The 23,212-nt window shown below is 47.2% G+C and overlaps 1 protein-coding gene across 3 annotated transcripts in view; it reads right to left on the bottom strand.

Moving 5' to 3' along the window:
* Positions 1 to 13,903: 13,903 nt before the first annotated feature.
* TXNRD1 (thioredoxin reductase 1) overlaps positions 13,904 to 23,212 on the bottom strand; it is a 63,170-nt gene continuing 53,861 nt past the window's right edge. For all 3 annotated transcript variants that reach the window (XM_019961216.2, XM_019961213.2, XM_070789636.1), the window contains 2 exons: positions 21,078 to 21,212; positions 13,904 to 15,775 (listed from right to left, as the gene is read on the bottom strand). In XM_019961216.2, coding sequence (XP_019816775.2) covers positions 15,713 to 15,775; positions 21,078 to 21,212 — 198 coding nt within the window. In that variant the 3' untranslated portion in view covers positions 13,904 to 15,712. The remainder of the gene's footprint in view (positions 15,776 to 21,077; positions 21,213 to 23,212) is intronic.

The raw sequence follows: 23,212 nt of genomic DNA, 5'->3' as shown, positions 1-23,212 counted from the left end.
ATTGCTGAGTCAAAGAGCATCAACTTTTGACCTTTATGACCAAATTGCCTACATCTGACGAGTTCCTGCAGGGGGTGGGTGAGCACCGGGCCCCTGTAAGGTTAGTGGGCAGTTTAATACAGATTCATGGCGCTTATCTGAATCCCTTGGGACCAGATGTACTTCAGAATTCAGAATTTTCTGGATTCTAGAGAAACACCACAGTGTATATTCTATGCACCATCTTGTACCTCCAGAAGATTCCAGGGCAGACCCACAATCCAACTCATTACGATTTCCTCAGTAAAACACATGAAGATTGACAGTAAGTGAGACAATTCAAGACCACAAACAGCCTCGTGGCAGCTCAGGTCAGGTTTTGCCACTAGATACATTTTGGAGCTAGAAGTATGTTTAAAAAAGAAAAAAACAACTTTCAGAGGCCAGAATTTTTGTAGCTCAGATTTTTCGAGAAAGAACCATGGTCTGTAGTCTTTTTGCTGCTTTGTGAGGGAAACTGGCTTAGTGGGACAAAAGGAGGGAAGGCAGGGTAAGGATGAAGTCAGCAGCTTGGGAGGAAAATCCATCTGTGTTTGGATCCTGGCTTCACCAACTGCAAGCTGGGTGTCCCTGGGCCAGTAGCTTGCCCTTTCTGGGCCTCATCTCTGAAGAGTACAGAGCTGTGGAGAAGACTGCAGAGAATGGAGCATACAAAACTCTCAGCATATACCCAGCTGGCACTGAATAGGTGAGAGCAGTTATTAAAGTTGCCCAGGTAGACTTCTCGGGTGGTCCAGTGGTCAAAACTCCATGCTTCTGATGCAGGGGTTGTGGGTTTGATACCTGGTTGGTTGGGAAAGTTCCACATGCCACGCAGCCAAAAAAAAAAAAAAAAAAAAAAATCACACATACAAACTTGCCCAAGTAAACCGCGGCACTGGGAAATAAAAGGGGGTCAGATAAAGACTAAGTTCCTTCTCGTCTGTCAGCCCCCAAAGCTGACCTGCAGGAGTCTACTCTAACTTACCTAAGTGGAAGGCCCAGAAATTTGGGGAGAAGGAAGGGCCCACCAGGAGCCATGGTAGAATTGCTCCCAGTGGCCCCACTTGGCTTCTGCCCGACCTGGTGACGCTGGGGCCCTCTGTGCCCTGGCGCCCTGGCTGTGTGGGGCAGTGCCCAGGCCAGCCCCACCTGGACCTCCTCAGAGACCTATTTTGGTGTCCCAGGGTGCGGTTGCTGCAAACGAAGCCCAGGATAGTGCGAAGCTGCAGTTACAGAAGTAAGTTTCCCCAAGTGCTCGGGCAAGACACCAGCAGGTCCCACAGAACCGAGCTGTGGCATTAAGGACACGGGTGGCCCACCGGGAGGAGGTGTGAGAGCAGGCGCAGAGGGCTGGGGTCCTCTGGGAGACCACAGGCGGGTGCCAGGGTGGGAGGGGCGGATGAGGGCAGCCCCGTGGCTGGGGTGGGGGCAGGGCACAGGTCTGGGCTGGGCTGGGACAGAGCAGGGTAGGGGAGGAATCGGGAGAAGCCATCCTTCCCCGTGTTCCAACCACATGGACCTGGAAGAGTGCAGGATACACCCCTGGGTTGTTTACCAAAATCGAAAAGAGAGAAGAGGAAGAGGAGAAGGAACAGACTTGGAAATGAAAGCCTGAAAAGCCCTCTGTTAGATCCCCACTCTGGACCAGGTTTTACCAGCACAGATTCTAGCACCTCAGCTGCTGGAGGCTCTTTGTGCTGAGAACTCAGACAGATCACATTTGCCAAGAATAACTTTGTCAGGTCCTAACTGTTCTGCACCAGGACGTGCAGAGATGGAAATTTTCAGAAGCCCCCCCGTCCAAAGGGACCTTTCACAGCTCACCAAACAGACCCTGGAAAACAGCAAACAACTGGCTCATCTGTTTAGAAAGTACTGCCAGGATTTCTTTAAAAGATTTTCAGAAAATATTCTAGAATCCACTATAAAACTTTATCAAATGTGTTTCTTCATTGCTCATAAGCCCACTGAGTTTACACAATAATAGCTTTATTTCTAAGCATGCCTTCCAGTCTTAATCCATACAAATTTCCATGTTTATATTGTTTTAATCACAGTATTATTAGATTTCATTTATACCATTTTCCTTTATATTCCATAAGTTTCTAATGGTTTTTTATAGTCCTCACCTTGATTCTAATAATAGCATCCATTTCATCATATTCTGGAGAAGGCAATGGCACCCCACTCCAGTACTCTTGCCTGGAAAATCCCATGGATGGAGGAGCCTGGTGGGCTGCAGTCCATGGGGTCGCTAAGAGTAGGACACGACTGAGCGACTTCACTTTCATTTTTCACTTTCATGCATTGGAGAAGGAAATGGCAACCCACTCCAGTGTTCTTGCCTGGAGAATCCCAGGGATGGCAGAGGCTGGTGGGCTGCCGTCTATGGGGTCACACAGTCGGACACGACTGAAGCGACTTAGCAGCAGCATCATATTCAATACCACAAACTTCTCACCAGACTATAAAAAATCATTTTTCACTATTACATTGATAAATAATGCTGCAACAAACATCTTTGTACAGGTGGTATATTCACAGACCAACTACATACTTTTCTGTTATTTATTCAATATAGGTTTATTGGATACCTATTACATTAGGCCCAGGGGGTAAGTGAACAAAACAGATACAGTCTCTGTCCCAAAGGCCGAACAGTCTATTCTGTAATAATTTTCTGATTTGTGTTCCTTTTTCTGTCTGAGTAATATTCCATGCACAGCGGCTCATCCCTACAGGAGCCATGGGGTAGGAGATCAGGGACCACGTGCAAGGCGCCTGAGAGGCCACTGGGGCATGAACTTGCAGCCCGTCACAGGGTGGGTCTGGGCCTCTGCAGGCCTCTCCCCGCCACCACTCCCACCAGGGGCCCACCTCTCTAAACCGCTGGGAGTGGGCTACAGTGTGGGCGGGAAGTATTCTTCCTGGGACAGGCTGCTCTCAAAGGGGAAAGGACGTGCTGAGCGTGCTCAGCGCCTCTCTCCAGCCCCGGGGTCGGGCAACTCACTCCTCTCCTAACAGAGGGAAGGCTGCAGCTGCAGCTGGGGCCCTTGCCCACCCCCATGCAGCATGGAAACAGGAATCAGGGCTCCAGCGGCAGCGGGGAGGTGGTCCAGTCTCCTGCTTACAGCCCCCATCTCCACCCAAGACCCGCTCCTGACACCCAGCTCCTCTCAAAGCCTGGCCACTGGGACTGGCTCTCCAAGGCTCTGGGACCCTGTCAGCAGGCTGAGGGGTGACTGGAAGTGGTTAGGGTGGGAAAATGGCAGGATGTCACCCAAAGTCAGGATCGGAGTAAAATACTGACCCTGCAGTTGGTCTGAGTCTGCTGTTTGGTGGGATGACGGATTACAGGGCCAATAATCAGGAGGCAAATCCCTCAGCCATGGGCTGCTTTTGACTGAATTATCATCACTAAATTCACTCCGGTGTTCTTGCTTGGAGAATCCCAGGGATGGGGAAGACTGGTGGGCTGCCGTCTATGGGGTCGCACAGAGTCAGACACAACTGAAGCGACTTAGCAGCAGCAGCAGCAGCAAATTCACTTAACTCAAGCTTTACCGTGTACCAAGAACTTTTCTTCATCATTGTCCTGTTGAGTCTCTGAGCAGCCCTCTGAGCCAGGAGCATTTACCAACTTTCCTTTACACTTGAGTGTAGATAACTTCTCCAGGATTGCCCTGGTGAGTAGCAGTGACCAAGTTCAAACCACAACGTGTCTGATGGCAAAGTGCGAATTCCTAGCCCCTGTGCTATGCCATGTATCAGCACATGGTCACCCCCGTCTCTCATGCCCTCCTTCTTGAGGATGCACAATTGCTTGCAAAATCACTGCTCCGGTTACCAAAGAGAAAATGTTTCATTTGACTGATCACACAAGACATTCTCGAGCATGGCTGGGAAAAGGCCAGTGTCTCCTGACAGCCAGATCTGAGCCTGCCGATGGTTCATGAACAATAATGATCACTAACGCCAACGGCCACCTGATGTGAAGACCCGACTCATCAGAAAAGCCCCTGATGCTGGGAAAGATTGAGTACAGAAGAAGGGGGAGACAGAGGATGAGCTAGTCAGATGGCATCATTGAAAATGGACATGAGTTTGAGCAAACTCCTAGAGATGGTGAAGGACAGGGAAGCCTGGCGTCCTGCAGTTCATGGGGTTCATGGGGCTGCAGAGTCAGTCATGACTGACAGACTGAACAACATCATCAATGGAGTACTTTCTAAGGCCAGCTCTGTTGCCAGTACCCTCTCTGTGTGCAGTCAGTCGCGTGCAACTCTATGAGACCCTGTGGACCATAGCCCACCAGGCTCCTCTGTCTATGCAATTTATTCCAGGCAAGGATACCAGAATGGGGTGCCATTTCCTTCTTCAAGGGATCTTCCTGACCCAAGGATTGAACCCACATCTCTTGTATCTCCTGCATTGGCAGGTAGATTCTTTACCACTAGAGCTATCTGGGAAGCCCCTGTCAGTACCCTGAAAGAAAATTAAAGTCGCTCAGTCGTGTCCAACTCTTTGTGACTCCATGGACAATAGCCTACCAGGCTCCTCCGTCCATGGGATTTTCCAGGCAAGAATACCTGAGTGGGTTGCCATTTCCTTCTCCAGGGGATCTTCCCAACCCAGGGATTGAACCCAGGCCTCCCACACTGCAGACAGATGCTTTACTGTCTGAGCCACCAGGGAAGCCCTGTTGGTACCCTACCGACAGGTTAACTGATCTAGTCCTCGAAACAGCCACATGAGGGAGGTACTGATGTTTCCACCTCGTTTCACAGCTGAGGTGATTGAGGCCCAGAGAGGTTAAACGACAAGCCCAAAGTCACACAGCAAACGGTAAGCTAGGATTTGAACACAGCTTGTCCAAAATTTAAGAAGCTATTGGGACTTCCCTGGTGGTCCCAGTGGCTCAGACTCCACACTCCCAAAGCAGGGGGCCCAGGTTTGATCCCTGGTCAGGGAACTAGGTTCCACAAGCTGCCACTAAGAGTTTGCACGCCTCAACTAAAAATCCCGTGTGTAACACTAAGACCCAGCACAGCCAAACAAGCAAACAAATAAATATTTTTAAACTTCATTTTAAAAAATAGAAGCTACTGGTTCAGCCACCCTCCCTTAAATCCTTTTTGACTGAAGAGGAACAAAGCAGCCCATCCATTTCAGAACACAGGACACTGTGGTGATTCATGGCGGTGGTTCTCCCCAAGCTCCTTCTGGCATAAACATCTAGATTTTTCCACAAAACCATCCCTGGGAAATGCCTGTTGTTTCCTCACATGGGACTCTGGGGCCACGGGGAGGGCTAGGTTACAAAGTCTCATTTTATTTCTCAGTCAGTAGACTGGCCTTTGCCGTATTCTTATGTACAAGTACTTCGCCCTCTGAGCCTCTGCACTGACCTTCTCTGATTCTAAAACTTCTCTCTGCACAAAACATTCCATTTCCATAATGTGGCCTTTCTACTTTGTGGAGACTTCTCTTCTCTGCAAATATTGACAAGAGGTTTCCCCCCCACCCGTTGATGAATTAACACACCTCAGCCCAGCCAGCATTCTCTGTGCCCTGTATGCTTTGAAATGTACACAGAAGTGTTCTCGCTGGTTTTATTCACAGAGAGAACTGACTGGTCTCGGATGCAATGAGAACAAAAAAAAAGAACATAACAAGGAGGATCCCAAGAGAAGAGGTTTTCAAGCAGATGCTGAGACTGCCTAATGATGGTTTAACTAGTATCCAAGCCTTCCAGCAAGGAAAAGAGGGAAAGGAGACTGCATTAGGATGGCTAGTTTCACTTGTCCTCCTGGGAGCTCGGATATTCAAGTGAAGTATTTATTTAAAAAGTTGCTGTCTATTTATGGCAAATGAGGTGGGTTCCCGTTTATGATTTTGACATATGTGTTTTTGTTTTCAAATAAATGTGTTTACCAGGAAGCCACCAGGGAAGCCCACTCTAAGGTATGCTGCGCTGTGCTTAGTCGCTCAGTCATGTCCAATTCTTTGCAACCCCATGGACAGAGGAGCCTGGCAGGGTAAAGTCCATGGGGATTCTCCAGGCAAGAATACTGGAGTGGGTTGCCATGCCTTCCTCCAGGAGATCTTCCCAACCCAGGGATCGAACCCAGGTCTCCCACACTGCAGGCAGATTCTTTACTGACTGAGCCACGAGAGGAGCCTAAGCAAATACACAGAGGTGACCAAAAGGTGCATCAGGGTTGGGATGACACACACAGAAGTCCACAGGGATCTCTGCAGGACGGGGGGTGGGGGCAGGGTCTTCACCTGCTCCTCCTCCTTCCCCCATGAGGAAGGCTGGAAGGTGCTTCGTTGAGCTTCAAGAGCAGCCCCTTCCCAGGACCCCTTCTCTCCTGAAGGAAGGGGAGCCCAGGCAGAGGGCACAGAACCTACCGAGAAGGTTCCCAGCTACACAGGGCATCTCTCAGTAGGACCTGGGCCTCCTGTTTCCCACAGAACGTCAGACCACTTGGGGTCTCTCTGTTTCTATTGTTATACCCAAGGAATGGAGGTTCCATTAGATCACCCCTGACATGTGTTTGCTTCCAGAAAGGATGTGTCACGTGGACACTATTCTTCCTCCTGCTGCACGAGGGGCCTCGGTGTAGACGTGCAGCACAAGCGTGCCTGTGTGAGTGCCCCTGGGCCCCAGTGTATCTGAACAAAGGAGTAGGGAAGGTGCCAAAATGGAGCAATAGCTCAAACTCCCTGTTCCCAGCATGGCACTGGCCTGCCCTGCAGCCCTTCATCATAACGAATAAAATATTAATGTATTTTATTTATGCTCTAATGAATTTCATTATAAATACAATTAACTCTCTTACTCGTCTCAGACACAACACCTCGTGAATCTAATGAACAAAGTTTCAAGAGAGTCACATCCTGTCATTATCCATAACTAAACTCAAGATTCTAGGAGATATCCACAGACCCTAAAAATCAGCCCTTATAACTTGAAGCGTGTATTTCTTATAAATAGCTTTAGGAGCCGTGTTGAATGAAAAAACGGGGGGTGGGGGGGCATGCTTACCATTGCACAGGATGCTAAGCTTAATATCAAAAACATGCACAGAAATGCCTACCGCTGTCATAAACTGTCACTCTGTGATATACCACGTGTCATGTGATGCTCGCTTACATAGTAACAGGCTTGATTTTCTTGTGATCCCTGGATTCTTGCTCTCTCATTGGCGGGAGGGATGCTGGTCCTCAGGGCCAGCTGAACCTTGGGGAACCTACTGAGCATCTTACAGAGAGAGTTATTCCCTGGGACACAAAGCCCCAAGTCCAGCGTTGCGTTCGATAAACGCGTGTGTCTCAGTGAGCTGTGAGAAGGCCGAGGTCACACCCCAGAAAAACATGTGGGTCTCCCACATTTGGTGTATACCTATATAGCTGGGGTTTAAAAAAAAAAAAAAAGATTTTATTTTTTATAGCAGTTTTAGTGACGTGAAAGTCACTCAGTCTTGTCCGACTCTTTTTGCACAGTCCATGGGATTCTCCGGGCCAGAATACTGCAGTGGGATCTTTCCCTTCTCCAGGGGATCTTCCCAACCCAGGCATCGAACCCAGGTCTCCTGCATTGCAGGCAGATTCTTTACCAGCTGAGCTACAAGGGAAGCCTAAAGCAGTCTTAGGTTCACAGCAAAACTGAACAAAACTTACAGAAATTTCCCACATATTCCCTGCCCCTACACACACACACAAACACACACACACACAGCCAACCCACCATCAGCACCTCCACCAAAATGGCACGTGCATTACAGTCCACCCTGACACATTATCACGGAAAGCCCGTGGATTCCCTCAGGGTTCACTCTTGGTTTTGTACATTCTAGGGTTTAATTAGACAAATGTAAAACGACATGTATCCCCCATAACAGTATCATATGGTTTCATATTCTTGCCCTAAGAATCTTTTTTTTTCTTAAGAATCCTCTTTTCATATACTGACTTCCCCCCCCTGAGCTATAACCTATAAGCTTTTTCTCATATCATTAAATCTTTTCTGGAAAACAAAAAATGAATATCTCTATTAGTTAAAGTACAGACAGCTAAGCTGCTGTATCAGAGGCCCCAAAGTGCTGTATCTTCAAAGAGTGGTCCAGATAAGACACACGTGTCTTTCTCTCTCATTCAGCAGATGGAGGTGGGCAGGGCTCTCTGGGGCTGGCCACCCAGGGACCCTGCCTGGGTCCTTCCTTTTTGTTTTAATCTGGCTAAAACCAGATTGTCCCCTTTCTGTGCATGTTACCACCCAGAGGTTCTTCTGGAAAATGGGACAATAATGCCCAGCTCTTTTGTCCATCTCGGAGCCAAATGAAACAGTGCATGTAAGCACCTCATCGCGTGAGGCAGAGGCGGTGTTTTTATTAGAATATCCTTATTTCAGAGGCTCAGGGAAGGAGCAGAGTTTATAACAGTGACAGTGAGCTAAGCCCTTGTGAAGCACGGCTCTTGAAATTCGCATGGGGTGGCGGGGGGCACCCTACACACACCAGAAGTGACCCTGGGCAGGCCCAGCCCTGATCTTTTCTTCCCTTCCTTTACTTAATGGCCCTCAGTGTGGACTCCGGCAGAATGCCACAAGAATCATAAAAAGAAATTTAGAAGGCAGTTGTTGAGCTGTGTGAGCCACACAGGAGGCAAGGTAATTGCATTCCAAATCATGTTCCTGTCTCCTCATTTTCACCATGAGAAATTCATTTCACCAACAATTAGGCTCAAATTCACTATAGCAAGAAAGGAGCCAGGAAGGGAGGTGCCTGTGACAGAACCAACCACCCCGCCACATACACACGCCCTAGAGCACCCGCACAAAATCCCCTTCCCACACTAGGGTTTTGGGGGAGAGTGGGGAGTATTAGCTCCTGACAACACCCCGTCACTTTATAGGGCTCCTAAAGGGGAAGACACAATGCAAGGCTGTGTTTTCCTTTGTTTAATTTTGTAACTACTCTCAAATGAGGTGGAGAAGGAAATGGCAACCCCCTCCAGTATTCTTGCCTGCAGAATTCCATGGACAGGGGAGCCTGGTGGGCTACAGTCTGGGATTGCGAAGAGTTGGACACGACTGAACACACAGCCCACACACACTCAGATGAGGCCGGTGAGGGTTCCTGGTGATGATGGGCCCAGCGCATGGAGGGGCCTTTCTTCCTGTTCTCCGCACTTGGCCCTGAGGCAGAGGTGGGCCTTTCCTTCTGCCTCTCCTTCCGGCTGACCCTGCATTCTCCCCGGGGTCACCCTCACATCCTGGAGCATCAGCTGAGGCTCTGAGACACACTCCTCACCAGCTGGGCTCAGGATCCCCTGGGAGGTATTTTAAAATGTGGAGTGTGCTCCCCAATTCCCAAAGGACTCCCTGGCTTGGGGCCCTGGAATGACATTTGGAGGCTGTTGTAGGCAGGAGGGAGCCAGACTGGAGTAGAGACAGGGAACTGTCTTGAACTTGACAATGTTGCCCGTTCACATTTTCAGATCTCATATGCTGAGAAATGCATTATTCACATTCAAATAATAATAACAGCAGCCACTCACCCAGCACCCTCTTTGTGCCCACTGCTATTCTAAGCGTTTGACCATGTGCATAAACAACTTAATCCTCTGGCAACTCTGGGAGATGAGCACTGTTATTACCCCTGTTTAAAGGGGAAGAAAAGAAGGCCACTGAGAAGCTAAGACTCACCTGCCAGGGACTCCCGCCTACCAGCATCAGGGCGATGTCCTCTTTCTTCAACTTCCCTTTACTGCCATGGTTTCCTACTCTGTGCTCTGCACTCAGCTGCTCTGATCTGCTGAAAGTGTGCAGGGGTCCTTGGTGGGTGTTCGAGCATCTTGACAATGTACACAAGTGGCTGTCGGGTTCATTCTCTTCCCTATTGTTTTTTCCCACACATATCATGGTACATCTCATAATACTATTTCATCATCCTGCCTCCTCCTGGCCCACCAGTCCATCCCTCACGAGAGATGTCAGGATTGAGTCCAACCTCCCAACACCACAAATGATGCCACAGGACATTTGTATGCACATTCCCTTACGGACACATGAGAGATCCATCAACTTCGCCGGGGCTGATGCCCAGGAGCAGGACTGCTAGATCACAGTGTGCAATGCTTGATCTGCCTAAACACCGGGAAGCCAGTGGTCTACTCTCGCCCCAGGAGAGCCTGGGAGTCCCTTCACTCGGCCTTAAACAGCTTACTGTCTCAGGTCTGTCGAGTATGAAGTGGCCTCCCGTTATTTCCATTCACCTCTTAATCACTCATGAGTTTGCACATCTCTCATCTCTTGGGCTTCCCAGGTGTCATAGTGGTAAAGAATCCACCTGTTGATGCAGGAGACATAGGAGACGCGGGTTTGATCTCTGGGTCAGGAAGATCCCCTAGGAAATGGTTACCCACTTCAGTATTCTTGCCTGGAAAATTCCACGGACAGAGGAACCTGGTGGGCTACAGTCCATGGGGTCACAAAGAGTTGGACATGACTGAGCAACTGAGCACACACACACCCCTCTTGTAAAGACTGGGGTTTCCTCTGCGAGGAATAACCAAGTCAGTGTCCTTTGCCTCCTTCTTTTGGGGCTCCTGTCTTCTTATTGATGACCCGGAATTTCTCACTGTCACCTGGGTCTAAATCTCTTGTCAGTTTTCGACACTGAAATTGTCTTCGCCTGATGACGTCTCTCTAATAACTTGTCCAGGGTGGTCTTTGTGGTCAGACCTTTTGATGCAGTCATTTTGCCTTATGCTTTGTGGACTTTTTTTGTGGGAAGGGGGGGCACAATATGCAGCTTGTGGGATCTTAATTCCCCAACCAGGGATTGAACCCAGGCCCATATCAGTAAGAGATGGAGTCTTAACCACCGGACCACCAGGACATTCCCTGTGGTTTATACCTTGAAGCCATGGTATATGAAGTTTTTCTCCACCTCTACATTACAGAGATATTTTCAGTATTTACCACATAAACTCTATGGTTGTACGATATATATTTAGGTCTTTACTCTGTTTTATGCCTAGTTTTGATGCTGTTTTATAGTTATACATACAGTAATTGAGTTTCTCTGGCATTATCTGCTAAGGTATTTTTCTTTTTCTTTTGATTTTCTGCAACTTTTTAGTTCTGTGGCTTTGTTTCTTCAGGAGAGTAGTTTGTGTTTAAAGCCAAGTAACAAGGCTGCAAAGCAGCAGCCTGCTCTTCTCAGAGGTAGACACTAGGCGGCGCACCTTCCCTTTCTGCGCTTTACAAGCCATGTGAGCTGGCATAAAAGCCAAGTGAGTCCCAGCCTTACTTTGCTCACCTGAAAAACGGGTACCACAGTTCTGAGGGTTCTTACAAAGATTAACAGAACAAGTCACTGCACATCAAGTGACCTGAAGGTACAGTTCTACTTCCTGACCACAGTTCTCATTAATAATGTTTCATCTCTTTATAGCTCTTCTCAGGGCCAATTTAAGGCCTTTGTTATCCCCATGCCCTTGTGCTGGCTTGAGTTACTCCCACATCATTCCAAATATAATGAAGGCAGCCCTTCCTGTGTTCAATCTAACATTTACAAATACACAAGCAGTGGGGGCTTCTCTGGTGGTCCAGTGGTTAAGAATCCGCTTTCCAATGCAGGGGATGCGGGTTCAATCCCTGGTCAGGGAACTAAGATCCCATACACCAGGGAGCAGCTAAGCCCACGGCCACAACTCCTGAGCCTGCACGCTCTGGAGCTCTCGCACCGCAATAACAACCCAGTGCAGCAAAAAAAAACAAAATTAAACCAAACCCAAAACAACAAAAAACAAATATAGGGGCAATGGATCCAATGGTATTTCATTGGCTAAAATATTATAGGAGGCATTTCAAGATTTGTCCATTATAATTTTGCTGCATTTTTTTCCCCTTCATATTTTAAAGCATTTTGTAAAAGGTCTCAAATGTCTTTGTAAACACTAGGTCTTTTTTTCTTAGTACTTAGTGGATAAAAGTGAGGAACCGAGGGTGTAGAGTCTAGTTCCGAGTTGTACAGGGCCCAAACCTGCCCCTACACCCTTCCCTCCTTCACCACCACCAACTCATCTCATGGCTGCCGTTACACCTGCTGTGTAGACACTGACTCCAATCCAGCACCACCTCTGCCTCCTGCACCTGAGACCCACCACCCTCAACTCGAGCTTCTGATATCCCCCTCCAACCTGCCCCTCCTCCAGTTTTCCCATCTCAGTGAAATGGCACCTCTAGCCTCAATCATTCCAGTGTTGAAGCTCCAGACAGGGGAATCATCATTCTTTCTCCAGCCCCCCAACCCCTGCTCCGCAACATTCAACCCAACACTATGTCCTGTTGGTTCTACTCCCACCTTCAGCTGAAACACCATCCCTCTCCCCGCGACCACTGCAGCGCCCTCCACCTGGTGCAAAGCCTCGGCCGCCCTCAGCCCAGCCCCCCGCCAGTGCTCCTGGCCACCTGGGAGAGCGGTCACACCCTCCTCTGCTCAGAGCCCTCCACTGGCTCACACTCTGGATCCTACCTGATTTGCCCCTTCTTGTTATCCCTGACCTTCACTCATTCTTTCTCGGCTTCACCCACCATTCTACACTTTGACATTTCCCCCACCCAGTCCTTCTCTGCCTCAGGGCCTTTACCTTTGGTGACCTCTGCCTGGAATGCTTTCTCCCAGGATTGCTTTCACCTGTCTTCAAAGGTCACCTTCTCCACGGGGTCTACCTCCACCACCTTCATTAAAACTCCACTCCCCACGCCCTACAGACCTCTCCCCTTCCCTGTTTAGGTTTTTCTCCAGGATACTTAACACTATCTGACATTCAATACAGTTGATCTATTTAGTTATTTTTGCTTGTTTCCTTCTATATAATTTTTGACAAGGATTACTGATGTTTCTTGTTGACTGCTGAACTCTCCTGCTGAGAACAGTACCTGGTACCTAGTATCTGTGGAGGAGATGTACATTCACCCACCCTACCTGACCACACACACTTTCAGAGGTGAGATGTTTGTTTTGGTCCAAGTTCTCTAGATAAAGTGGACCAGTAGAGGATGAGTAGGCAGATAGATTCAGGTAATAGATTCATTATAAAGAATTGGCTGGTACAAATACGTGCGTGCTAAGTGCCAAGTTGCTTCAGCCATGTCCCTTTGTGACCCACTGAAAACCACACCCTGGATGTTGTTTCTTAGACCTTTTAAGGTGTTCTAAACCACAGTGCGGAGAAGGCAATGGCACCCCACTCCAGTACTCTTGCCTGGAAAATCCCATGGATGGAGGAGCCTGGTAGGCTGCAGTCCATGGGGTCGCAAAGAGTCGGACACGACTGAGCGACTTCACTTTCACTTTTCACTTTCATGCATTGGAGGAGGAAATGGCAACTCACTCTAGTGTTCTTGCCTGGAGAATCCCAGGGACAGGGGAGCCTGGTGGGCCGCCGTCTATGGGGTCGCACAGAGTCGGACACGACTGAAGTGACTTAGCAGCAGCAGCAGCCTCCTCTGTCCATGGGATTCTCCAGGCAACAATACTGGAGTAGGTTGCCATGCCGTTTTCCAGGGGATATTCCTGATCCAGGGATCGAATCTGGGTCTTCCACACTGCAGGTAGATTCTTTACCACTGAGCCACTGGGGAAGCCCCAAATATGGAGGCTGAGAAGTCTCACACGCTACCTACCATCTGCAAGGGGTCAACAAGACTAAAATATGAACCTCAGCACATGGACCAGGCCCGACAGTGCAGCATCAATGAAACTGAGCACCGAATTCTCAGCATCACCAACATGAGTCCTAAAGTCCATTCAGTTCTCAGGCAAACGATCCCGGGACTACCATTCAGTAAGAAGGCACAACACGGTGGATATTAATACCTTTTAATGTTTCACATTGCTTTTTTTTTTCTTCCAGAATATTTATAACAAAAATACATGGAATTTAATGAGTTTCAATACACCAGGCGATTACAGAGACAAGTCTATAAGGTGGGATTCTTCTTGTGGGGGCAGAATATTCCATTCCACGAAGAAGACAGAATCACAACATGATTAGGCTTGATCACCCTGTACTGCCTGTGCTCTAGTTTCAGAAATTGGCAGACTTGGAGGGGAAAATAAAAAATTTTAAAAAATAATAAATAAAACCAAACACAGTCAGCTGCCTCAATTCCCCTCTCTTTTTCCTTTTTCCCTTCTCTCCACACAACCAGATGGGGTGGGGTGAGGCAGGGCCGTGGGAGGTCAGGGGCCCTGCTGACCGAATGCTGGGCAGACACCGAGTTCCCTGAGGTGATCGAGAAACGGACTTTGAATCAACCGCTCAGTGTTGTGGCTGAGAAACACACACAGAGGGAAGACCCCAAAAGAGGGCTGGGGGGCTGCAAGAACTGCTGGTGGGAGGCCTGCCGGCCACAGCATGTTTAACATTCTACTTCTGCAGAGGGGACACGGCCTAGATATAACGCACGGTCAGTAGCTGTAGCCGGAAATCTCTAACTGCAGGGTTAATACCTCTTTGTGATAATCCGAGTTGGAATGCTGGCAGAGCATGAACACTTCTGCCCAAATTCCACCAAGTACGGTCAAAAGAAAAAGTCAAACCCACTTGGTTTTTAAATGAAAATCCTTCACATCCACCTGTGTTCAAAAATAATAAATTATGATATTAACAGCTTCCTTTTAAAAGCAAAGCAATTACCACAAAAGTTAAATTTTCAAGTGTAGAGAGGCTTTTTTCCTATGAATGTAGTTCTCGAAGGGATAGATACCTAGCGCACATGAAAAATAAAGCTGTGGTATCTTGTGATTTCAGCTTAAAGCAAAAGCTACTCCCCAAAACAGTTTTAAACAAGCGCTAAATGTTTTCCATTGCAATAGATCTCAGCTCACTTAGACCAGCACACAACAGGCTAAATAAAGACATCTTTTGTTTTTCCCCATTTCAGGTGTACATCTGCCTCCATGATGAAGAATGTGGAAACCACACGGCACTACTGAGTCCTCTGCGGTGAAGACTCCTTCAGATAGGCTGGCCGGGTAGCCACTGCCTCTTCTAAACAGAACTAGAAACAATCACCAGTGGTGTGGCATGTGAGCAAACTGGCCAACCGTGCTCCCCTTGTTCTGGGAGGAGACGTGGGCCACAAGGCGGTCTCTCCCGGGACGAGCCTGGGAGCTTCCCCATGCTTTCCCGGTGATGAGTCGCTTGTATGTGCACATGGTAGCCATGACTTGCTTTTGGACCAAAATTGTTTGCTATCATCTCTAGTATCACTAACACCGAGAAGAAAAAGTGAAAAAAGAATCAACATTAGAAAGCTTGACGGTGAGCGTAAGAAAACCCACAAAGGAAAGGCCAAGAGAAAACTGCTTTGACGGTTCCATCACCACCCACCACGAGGGGCTTGGGGCTGGTGACTTCATGGACGCATCGCTCTGATGCTCTGCCAAGAGCCAGTTTTCAGTCCATCACGGTAACCCCAATGCAATGCTGCCTGCCTTCCACGAATCACCTCCCACCCGTGAGATCCAAGGGGGCCTCGAGGAGTGTAAGCACGGGACACGCAGGTGCCAAACCCGAGAGCCTTTCGTAGCACTTCGCCTTGGACTTGGGCAAGAAACACATCAGTGGTTTGGAGTCTAGGCAGCAGCATCTACATTGGGGCTTAACCTCAGCAACCGGTCTGGAGGATGTTTCCCCCGGAGCGCTTGGTCACCGACAGAGTCGTGAACACCTGCAGGGGCGGAGACAACATGAGAGTTTCAGACACCGGGGCGAAAGTTAGCAGAGGAGTTGAGATAACACCATATGTACAAAGGATGACTTGGCCGAGTACTTAAAATGTACACAACAGAGGGGTAATACGACCAAGGTAAGCATTTCACCAAGGTAAAGCAGAGAAAATGTAGGCTCTACCTAATAAAGCACTTATTATTAGCATGTGATTTATGAAGTGATTAAAACAATCTCTCTGGTTGCTTATTAATTCTCTAAAAGAAACACGTCATGAAATATTCTGGATACACAGAAAGGAATAAAGTGTACCATTTCAAATACCCTTGTGCCCATCCAGCTCAGACAGCTTCATAATGTGGTTAGAACCCTGTGTGTGTCCCCCTTCCTGAGCTGATCCTCAGGTCTCTCCCTTTAGACACTCTTATCATGATCTCCTTCAGTCGACTACTCCCTTTCAGGCAGACTGAGTTGGCTGGAGAGATCCGTTGAGGCTGGGCCTCTCCAGCCACTGTCTCTCCTGAGCTCCATGACAGTAAGACCTGACCCACACCTCTTCAGACTTAACTCTGTCCAGCACTGACCCTCTGTCTTCCCTTAACCCAGCTCCTCCCGGTGATCGGCATCACCACTACTTGGCTGCTCAGGCCATGCGCTTGAAATTGATTCTTAATTCCTCTATTTCCACTACTGTTGATATGTCATAAATTAGTAAGTCTTAGGTATCTTGCTTCTTTTCTGTCAAATCTGATCCTTCTTCGTGTTAACCCTACTGTGATATTTCTGTTTCCAAAACAAATGGTGCCTTCACCTCCCTGTGATGACCCTGTATGGACATATGTTATACATTCCTGCCCTACTGGACAGGGATGTCGGGGACAGGGGCTTGCTCTGGCCAAGGTGGGGAAGTGGAAAGCATCACTTGGGAACACAAGCCCTGAGCACCAAGGTGCTTTTCCTGCACCTCCTGTCTCTCTGCCATTAAGCCACAGTGGCCCCAGAAGAAGCTGCCCCGTCAGCTGGGTCCTGGAGTGACGAGAGCATGGGAGCTGGGCTGCAGCTGATCCGTGATGATCTCAAAGCCCCACAAGGCATACAGGCAAAAACAAAACCACACCCAAACTGACTATCCATGCTGCTCAGGCATGAAAACATAAAGTAATTTTGTGTTTAGCAATGTGGGAGACCTGGGTTCGATCCCTGGGTTGGGAAGATCCCCTGGAGAAGGGAAAGGCTACCCACTCCAGTATTCTGGCCTGGAGAATTCCATGGACTGTATAGTCCACAGAGTCACAAAGAGTTGGACACGACTGAGCGACTTTCACTTCACTTCAGCGAGCCAGTGAGTGTCTCACTGAGACAAGAAGCCATGGCTGATTTGGGAAGAGTCCCCAGTGGAAGCAAGACTTATTGCCAGCACCCTCTTTGGTCAGCTGCATCTTTGATTCTCAAGAAATATCTAGTTTCCTGATTTTTAATACAAAGAGGAAAGCACAAGAAATTGCGGCTGTTTTGACTTCTACAGGTCAAAGCAATAGGAATTGGCATCAAAAACACTCGTGAATAAGAGGGGAAAACACTTTTGTGTAAAGGAGGAACAATACTGAGAAAAATCCTTGTCTATTTAGCCTTAAAGCAGTGACAAAGCCTTTTTTTCCCCTCTATGCCAATTTACCAGCAGCACTGCAAAAAAAGTCAGACCCAAGTAATAATGGCTAGTAAAACATTTAAAGTATGAACCCAGAAGAAAATGTGAGAACAATTCACATTCCCCAAAATAATAATTATAAGAAGTTCATCCTTATTAACAAAGATATGTGAAAAGGCTTGAAATAGTCCTTTCTTTTAAACTTATTACAGAAAAAGTTACACTGAATTTTGCAACATTTTCACGAGCACTCAAATTCAAAGCTGATGACACTATAAACTAGTACAACTCTTCTTTGAAGAGCAATATAACTCCTTGTTTAAAAAAAAATGTGTGACTATGGGTGAGAACAGCAAGATAATATGCATTAATGAAAATAGCTGTGTTCGGATGCTGGTATTACAGGCAATTTAAAATACCATCAAACATGCTCTCTTTCCAATTTTTTAAAGGAAGAAAAATAATGAGCAAGGGAATACATTAAAGCCAATTTCATGCTTGTGAATTTGCAAGCTTATGTTTTATTTCTCAGGAATTAATTTAGAAATAGAACTTGTAGGATGTGTGGATAAAAAACTAAACCCATCAAAAATGGAAAGAAATGAAGGGGGAAAGAAAGAGCTCTCATCTACTTCTCTTCTACTGCAAACATGTTAAAGACATGGGGAAGCCAAACCGCCATTGTTGGTTAGTCTATACGGAAAAAAAACAAACAGGGTCAATTCCTACACGGATCTTATACGCACAGACCTGATTTAGAATTGTCCTAAAAATATACTTGAAAAAAATGGCAGAGGCAGCTTCTTGATCCCAGGACAAAGAACACGCTCACAAAAGGGTAAATCAACACTACGGGAGGCACGTACGTCTCTTACCCAGCCAAGCCCTCCGAGCCTCACAAGATCCCCCCACCCCACTCACTGCAGACTGTGATTATGTTGACTATTAATGAAACAAAACTTTTGATGTTTGGCACTAAAGTTCATTTAAGATATTTCACAGGTCTTGTCTCTGATGCTCCTTCTTCTTAAGCCATTATTTTTTCTCTATAGATAAACTTAATTAGTTGAAATTGCTACTCAAAATCACATGTGATCAGTTTCCTCTTCAATTATTACTGCTCAGAGGTCCAGGATAAATAACCAACACACCAGCCTCAAACTGAATAATGCTCATGCGTCACTGACTCCTCAGGCCTTGAGAGTCCCTCTCTCACCGACAACAAGGGGCTTTCAGTCAAAACACCAGTAGTCTCTCCTCCTCCCACAGCGACTCCGGAAGGAAACCCTGTGCAAACTATTTTCCTCCAAAAAAGCAAAGCCTCCACCGAGGAATGCATCAACTCCTGTAGGCAACTACTTCGGAGCCAAAGGTTGTGCAATCACCCAGATTCTTTTATAGAAATGGTACAAACCACCCACAGCTGGTGTGGCACTGCGACAGCAGTCCTGAGGGCCTTCAGGTCCTGGAATAAACCATGATCTCTGCCACACAGGGTTCTCGTACTTGGTGCTCCCTTGGACTGGCTGACACAAATGCATTCTTCTCCTCTTGTGTGAGAACTGCCCCCCAACCCTCCTGCCCCAAACGCCACTGTGCACTTGTCCTGAGCCTGGGACCCACCACCCAGATGTGTGCCCGGCCCTTCCCTCACCCGCCTCGCTGCTCTGACTCAAACCCCTGCTGCTCCCCAGCACCCAGCACGGAGCTAGGCACACAGCTGCACAACAAATGCACTCAGAGGGAGACAACGGCAGCCAGTTTTTTAATCTCATTATTCAGTTGCCACCGTGGAAACAAGACAAAGAGAAAAGCCCTATGAACAGAGTGAATGTTCACCTCTGAGCTTCAAAGTTATAAAAGAAACAACGATGGAGATGCACAGCGGCAAATGCTTCAGGAGGGTTTCCAGCATGCCAGGTGCACCGCGGGGACAGGCCTCTGGCTGACCTCTCTGCGGGCCTGGACTTCATGGGGACGCCTGTCTTCTCCACTGCACCTCTCTGCCCAGCTGGCAGAAAGCCCGCAGACAGTGCCGTGTGCTGCCACTGGGTCATGTCACAACACGACACGACACGACCAAGGGAGGCAGCAGGAGCCACGCTCATGTCAGCCTTTTAACCAGTCTGTTGAGAATCAAATTCAGATTAAAAAACTAGACACTCGCATAACCAAGTTGGGAAGGGATGTCTTTATCCCGGTTGAGGATGACTGTTGTTTTAAAGTATCCTAGACTTTTAACCATACCCACCGTCGTGGGTTGAATAAAGTCCTCCAGAAAGAGAAGCTCAAGTCCTAGGCCCAGTGCCCGTGAACATTGTGACTCTGGTTGGAAACAGGGTCTTTGCAGATGTAACCGAGTGAAAACAAAACCATGCTGGATCAGCGGGGCCCTAATCAATGACCTTACAGTAGGAGGGAAATGTGGACCCAGACACGCAGCAGGTGAGGCCACATGAAGCCAGAGGCAGAGGCTGTAAAGGCAAGGAAGGCCTCGTCTCCAGAGGCCCTGGACGGAGCATGGCCCTGCTTTCTGACTCTGGCCTCCAGCATTCTTAGAGCAGACATTCCTGTTGTTTCTCAACGCCTAAGTTGCAGTAGTGTGTTATGTCAGCCCCAAGAAACTAACATACTATTTTTGAAAAAGAATGACACTGACTGGCTCCTCTCCTTCCCTAGACAGTCTTAGTCATGACACTGAATAAAAGATACACTGCACAATCTTCAAGAGCTTTTAAAAATCTATTCTCTTTTCAATTTTTATGTATCATTTTTGAAATTCAGTTTTACTTCACAAAAACAAGTTTTCAAAAACAAAACAACAACAAATAAAACCCACAACCAAACAACATATACAAAGGTTTCTGTGAGTAATGACCTGGTCACTAAACAGGTGCACAGTACAGAGGAAGACACTCAGGGAAAAGACAGAGCCAAAGGAAACGAGAACACCCTTCCAGGCTGCGCTGCTCAGCTCCGTTCCTGAGCCTCTCGACACGTAACTCCCCCGGCCTCCGGGCTCTCCAGCGTAGACGCATGCCTGGTCTACAAGCCCTACCTAGTGGTAGCACGGTAAGTAAGTGGCTCGCGGATGAGCACTGACAGGTGTGGAGAAACACGACACCCAGAGGCCCCACTGGGAAATCAGTTCTCCTGTCATTGGCTTGCTCTTTCTTTCACAAGCTTCACTTTCTCATCCTTTGACACCGAAAGCTAACGAGGGAGACAACATCATTAGCCTCCAGGTAGCTCAGGGATAACAAGGATTGATGCTCTTTTTGAATGTCATCATCAGCTGACTGCCATGAAAATAATTTATGACACATGATAAACGATTTAAAGCATATCCGCCACGACAGTACTATCTAGTGGGCTTTCCAGGTGGTGCAGTGGTAAAGAATCCACCTGCCAATGTAGGAGACACAAGAGGCTCGGGTTCGATCCCTGGATCGGGAAGATCCCCTAGAGTAGGAAATGGTAACCCACTCCAGTATTCTTGCCTGGAGGATCCCATTGTCAGAGAAGCCTGGTGGGCTACAGCCCATGGGGGTCACAAAGAGTCAGACATGACCGACACACATGGACAGGCACCATCTAGCCTTAATTGAAAGTGTGGAGAAAAAATAATAATAAAAAAGAAAGTGTGGAGACGCACCTCTGCGCAAACGGGGTGGATTCCGATGGTGCTGTCCAGCTGGTCTTTGGTCAGCCCACATTTGAGCGCCGCTGCGAAGCCCTGGGTCACTTCTCCAGCATTTGGACCCAGTACGTGGAAGCCCACAACACGTTCCTAAGATACAAAAAAGTGATACAATTATGTAGAATTTTCCCTCCTTAACAGCCTGGAATATTTTTTCCAGTCTAATCTAAAAAAAAAAAAAAAACATTCAGAAATACTGATGCTTGCTGCTGAAAGCTGTGTAGGTTGAAGGTACTGCAACACGGGCTAATACAGAACTGTGGTCACATTAAGCAAGAAGGAAGAGAAAGAACCAGCCACTGGTGATGAGAAAAAACACTTTGGAAAAGCAAAAATGTGTGCAACCCCGTAAGCACCAAAATGTTCTGGAAAGTGTTCTCAAAGGGCTGTTCAGTGGTGCCCTCATCTCTATCCGGTTGTCTCAAAGCTCCAGGTAAACTGTGGGAGCTGAAACATTTAATAGCAGCCATTCAAATTAAAAAACCATTTAAACTGAAGTTTTGGGAGTAGACAGAAGAATCTGAGAGCCTTCCAATGTGAAAACATTTTTGAAAGCAAGAGAAAAATATTTGGCAATTCTGAAATACCTGTGTGGGAATAATTTTGGATAAATGCTAAATCCTAACTCAGGCTACCCCTGCCAAGAGCAGGGAAACCTGTTGCATTCTACTGTGCAGACTTTCCGAGCTCTGGGCTGGCCCACCCAATCCAACCCTCTTGTAACAGACGAGGCAGCTCAGGCAGTGAGGCACAGAGCCTTATCTGATGTTCAATGGCTCCCTGAAAACAGTCAGGAAGGGCCTTCTGTATGTAATCCACTTCATGTTAGACTCTTCCTTTATTCATTTTGGCAATCAGGGATTGTGCAATTGGTAAACAAAGCACAAGACTTAAATGCAATAATATGGATAGATCTCAAAAGGTGAGATTAAAAAGGAAAAGGTACAGGCTTCTATTTAGCTGAGGATACCACCTTTCTTTAAACCACGATGTATGATGTTTACAGGACATAATAGGCAGCAAATATACAAAAGTATGAACAGTGAGACAGCCCAACGTGAGGAGAGTGTGGTCTCTGGGGCAGGGAAGGAATGGGGGTGGAGGACCAAGAAGGAATGTGAAAGACTACTGGGCTAGAAGTTAACAGCATGGATTCTAGTTGCCTTGGACTGAATTCCAGCTCCTAGCACAATTAACTTCCACACTTCAGCTTCCTTGTCTATAAAATGGGGATAACAATAGCACAGTACTTCACAGGATTATACAAGGCTTAAATAAGTTAGTACATGTAGACCATTAAGTAATGGCAGACACATTTTACATGTTCAATAAGTAAATATAGCCTATTATAAACTGTGAGCTTCCCCGGTGGCTCATGGGTAAAGAATCTGCCTGCCAAGGCAGGAGATCAGAGTTTGATCCCTGAGTGGGGAAGCTCCCCTGGAGGAGGAAATGGCAACCCATTCCAATATTCTTGCCTGAAAAATTCCATGGACAGAGGAGCCTGGTGGGCTATAGTCCATGGGGTCACAAAGAGTAGGACATGACTGGGCACCTATGTGTTATAAACTGCCTCTATGACACAAATGTCTGTCTCTCGTAAGAGAAGCTCTGGGCAAATACACCAACATGTTAATAGTCAGAGTGTGCAGTAGGTACTTGCCCTATTCCTTTCTGCAAATTTCAAATACACTGTGTATAAAAAGTATAGCATACAAAAAGAATAAAAGCCTAGCAAGCAAGTACTATTTAAAACCAAGCACATTCAGTCACTGTGAAGTAACCAAACTCAAAATGAATACAGCCTGCCCCAGGGATGGTCAAAAACCAGAAGCAAGCTTTTATATAGGATGGCTTATGACAAAAGAGCAATGACAAGTATTCATCTCTTGTAATACTGTCTTTTTTATGAAAATAATTGACAGCAATACCATCCAACAATACCATCCTCAGTTATTTTAATTAAAATGAGTTTTCACTGGTAGTTTAAGTTATTTTTCATATTATATAAAAAAATGCCATTTGAACAAATGACACAGCAGTAAAAGAAAAAAAAAAGAACTGGGTACAGTTAAAATAGATTTGCTTGA

Source organism: Bos indicus, chromosome 5, assembly GCF_029378745.1.
Source record: "Bos indicus isolate NIAB-ARS_2022 breed Sahiwal x Tharparkar chromosome 5, NIAB-ARS_B.indTharparkar_mat_pri_1.0, whole genome shotgun sequence".
NCBI lineage: Eukaryota > Metazoa > Chordata > Mammalia > Artiodactyla > Bovidae > Bos > Bos indicus.
Note: the sequence above shows the minus strand (reverse complement) of the source record. Positions and strands in the feature narration are given on the sequence as shown.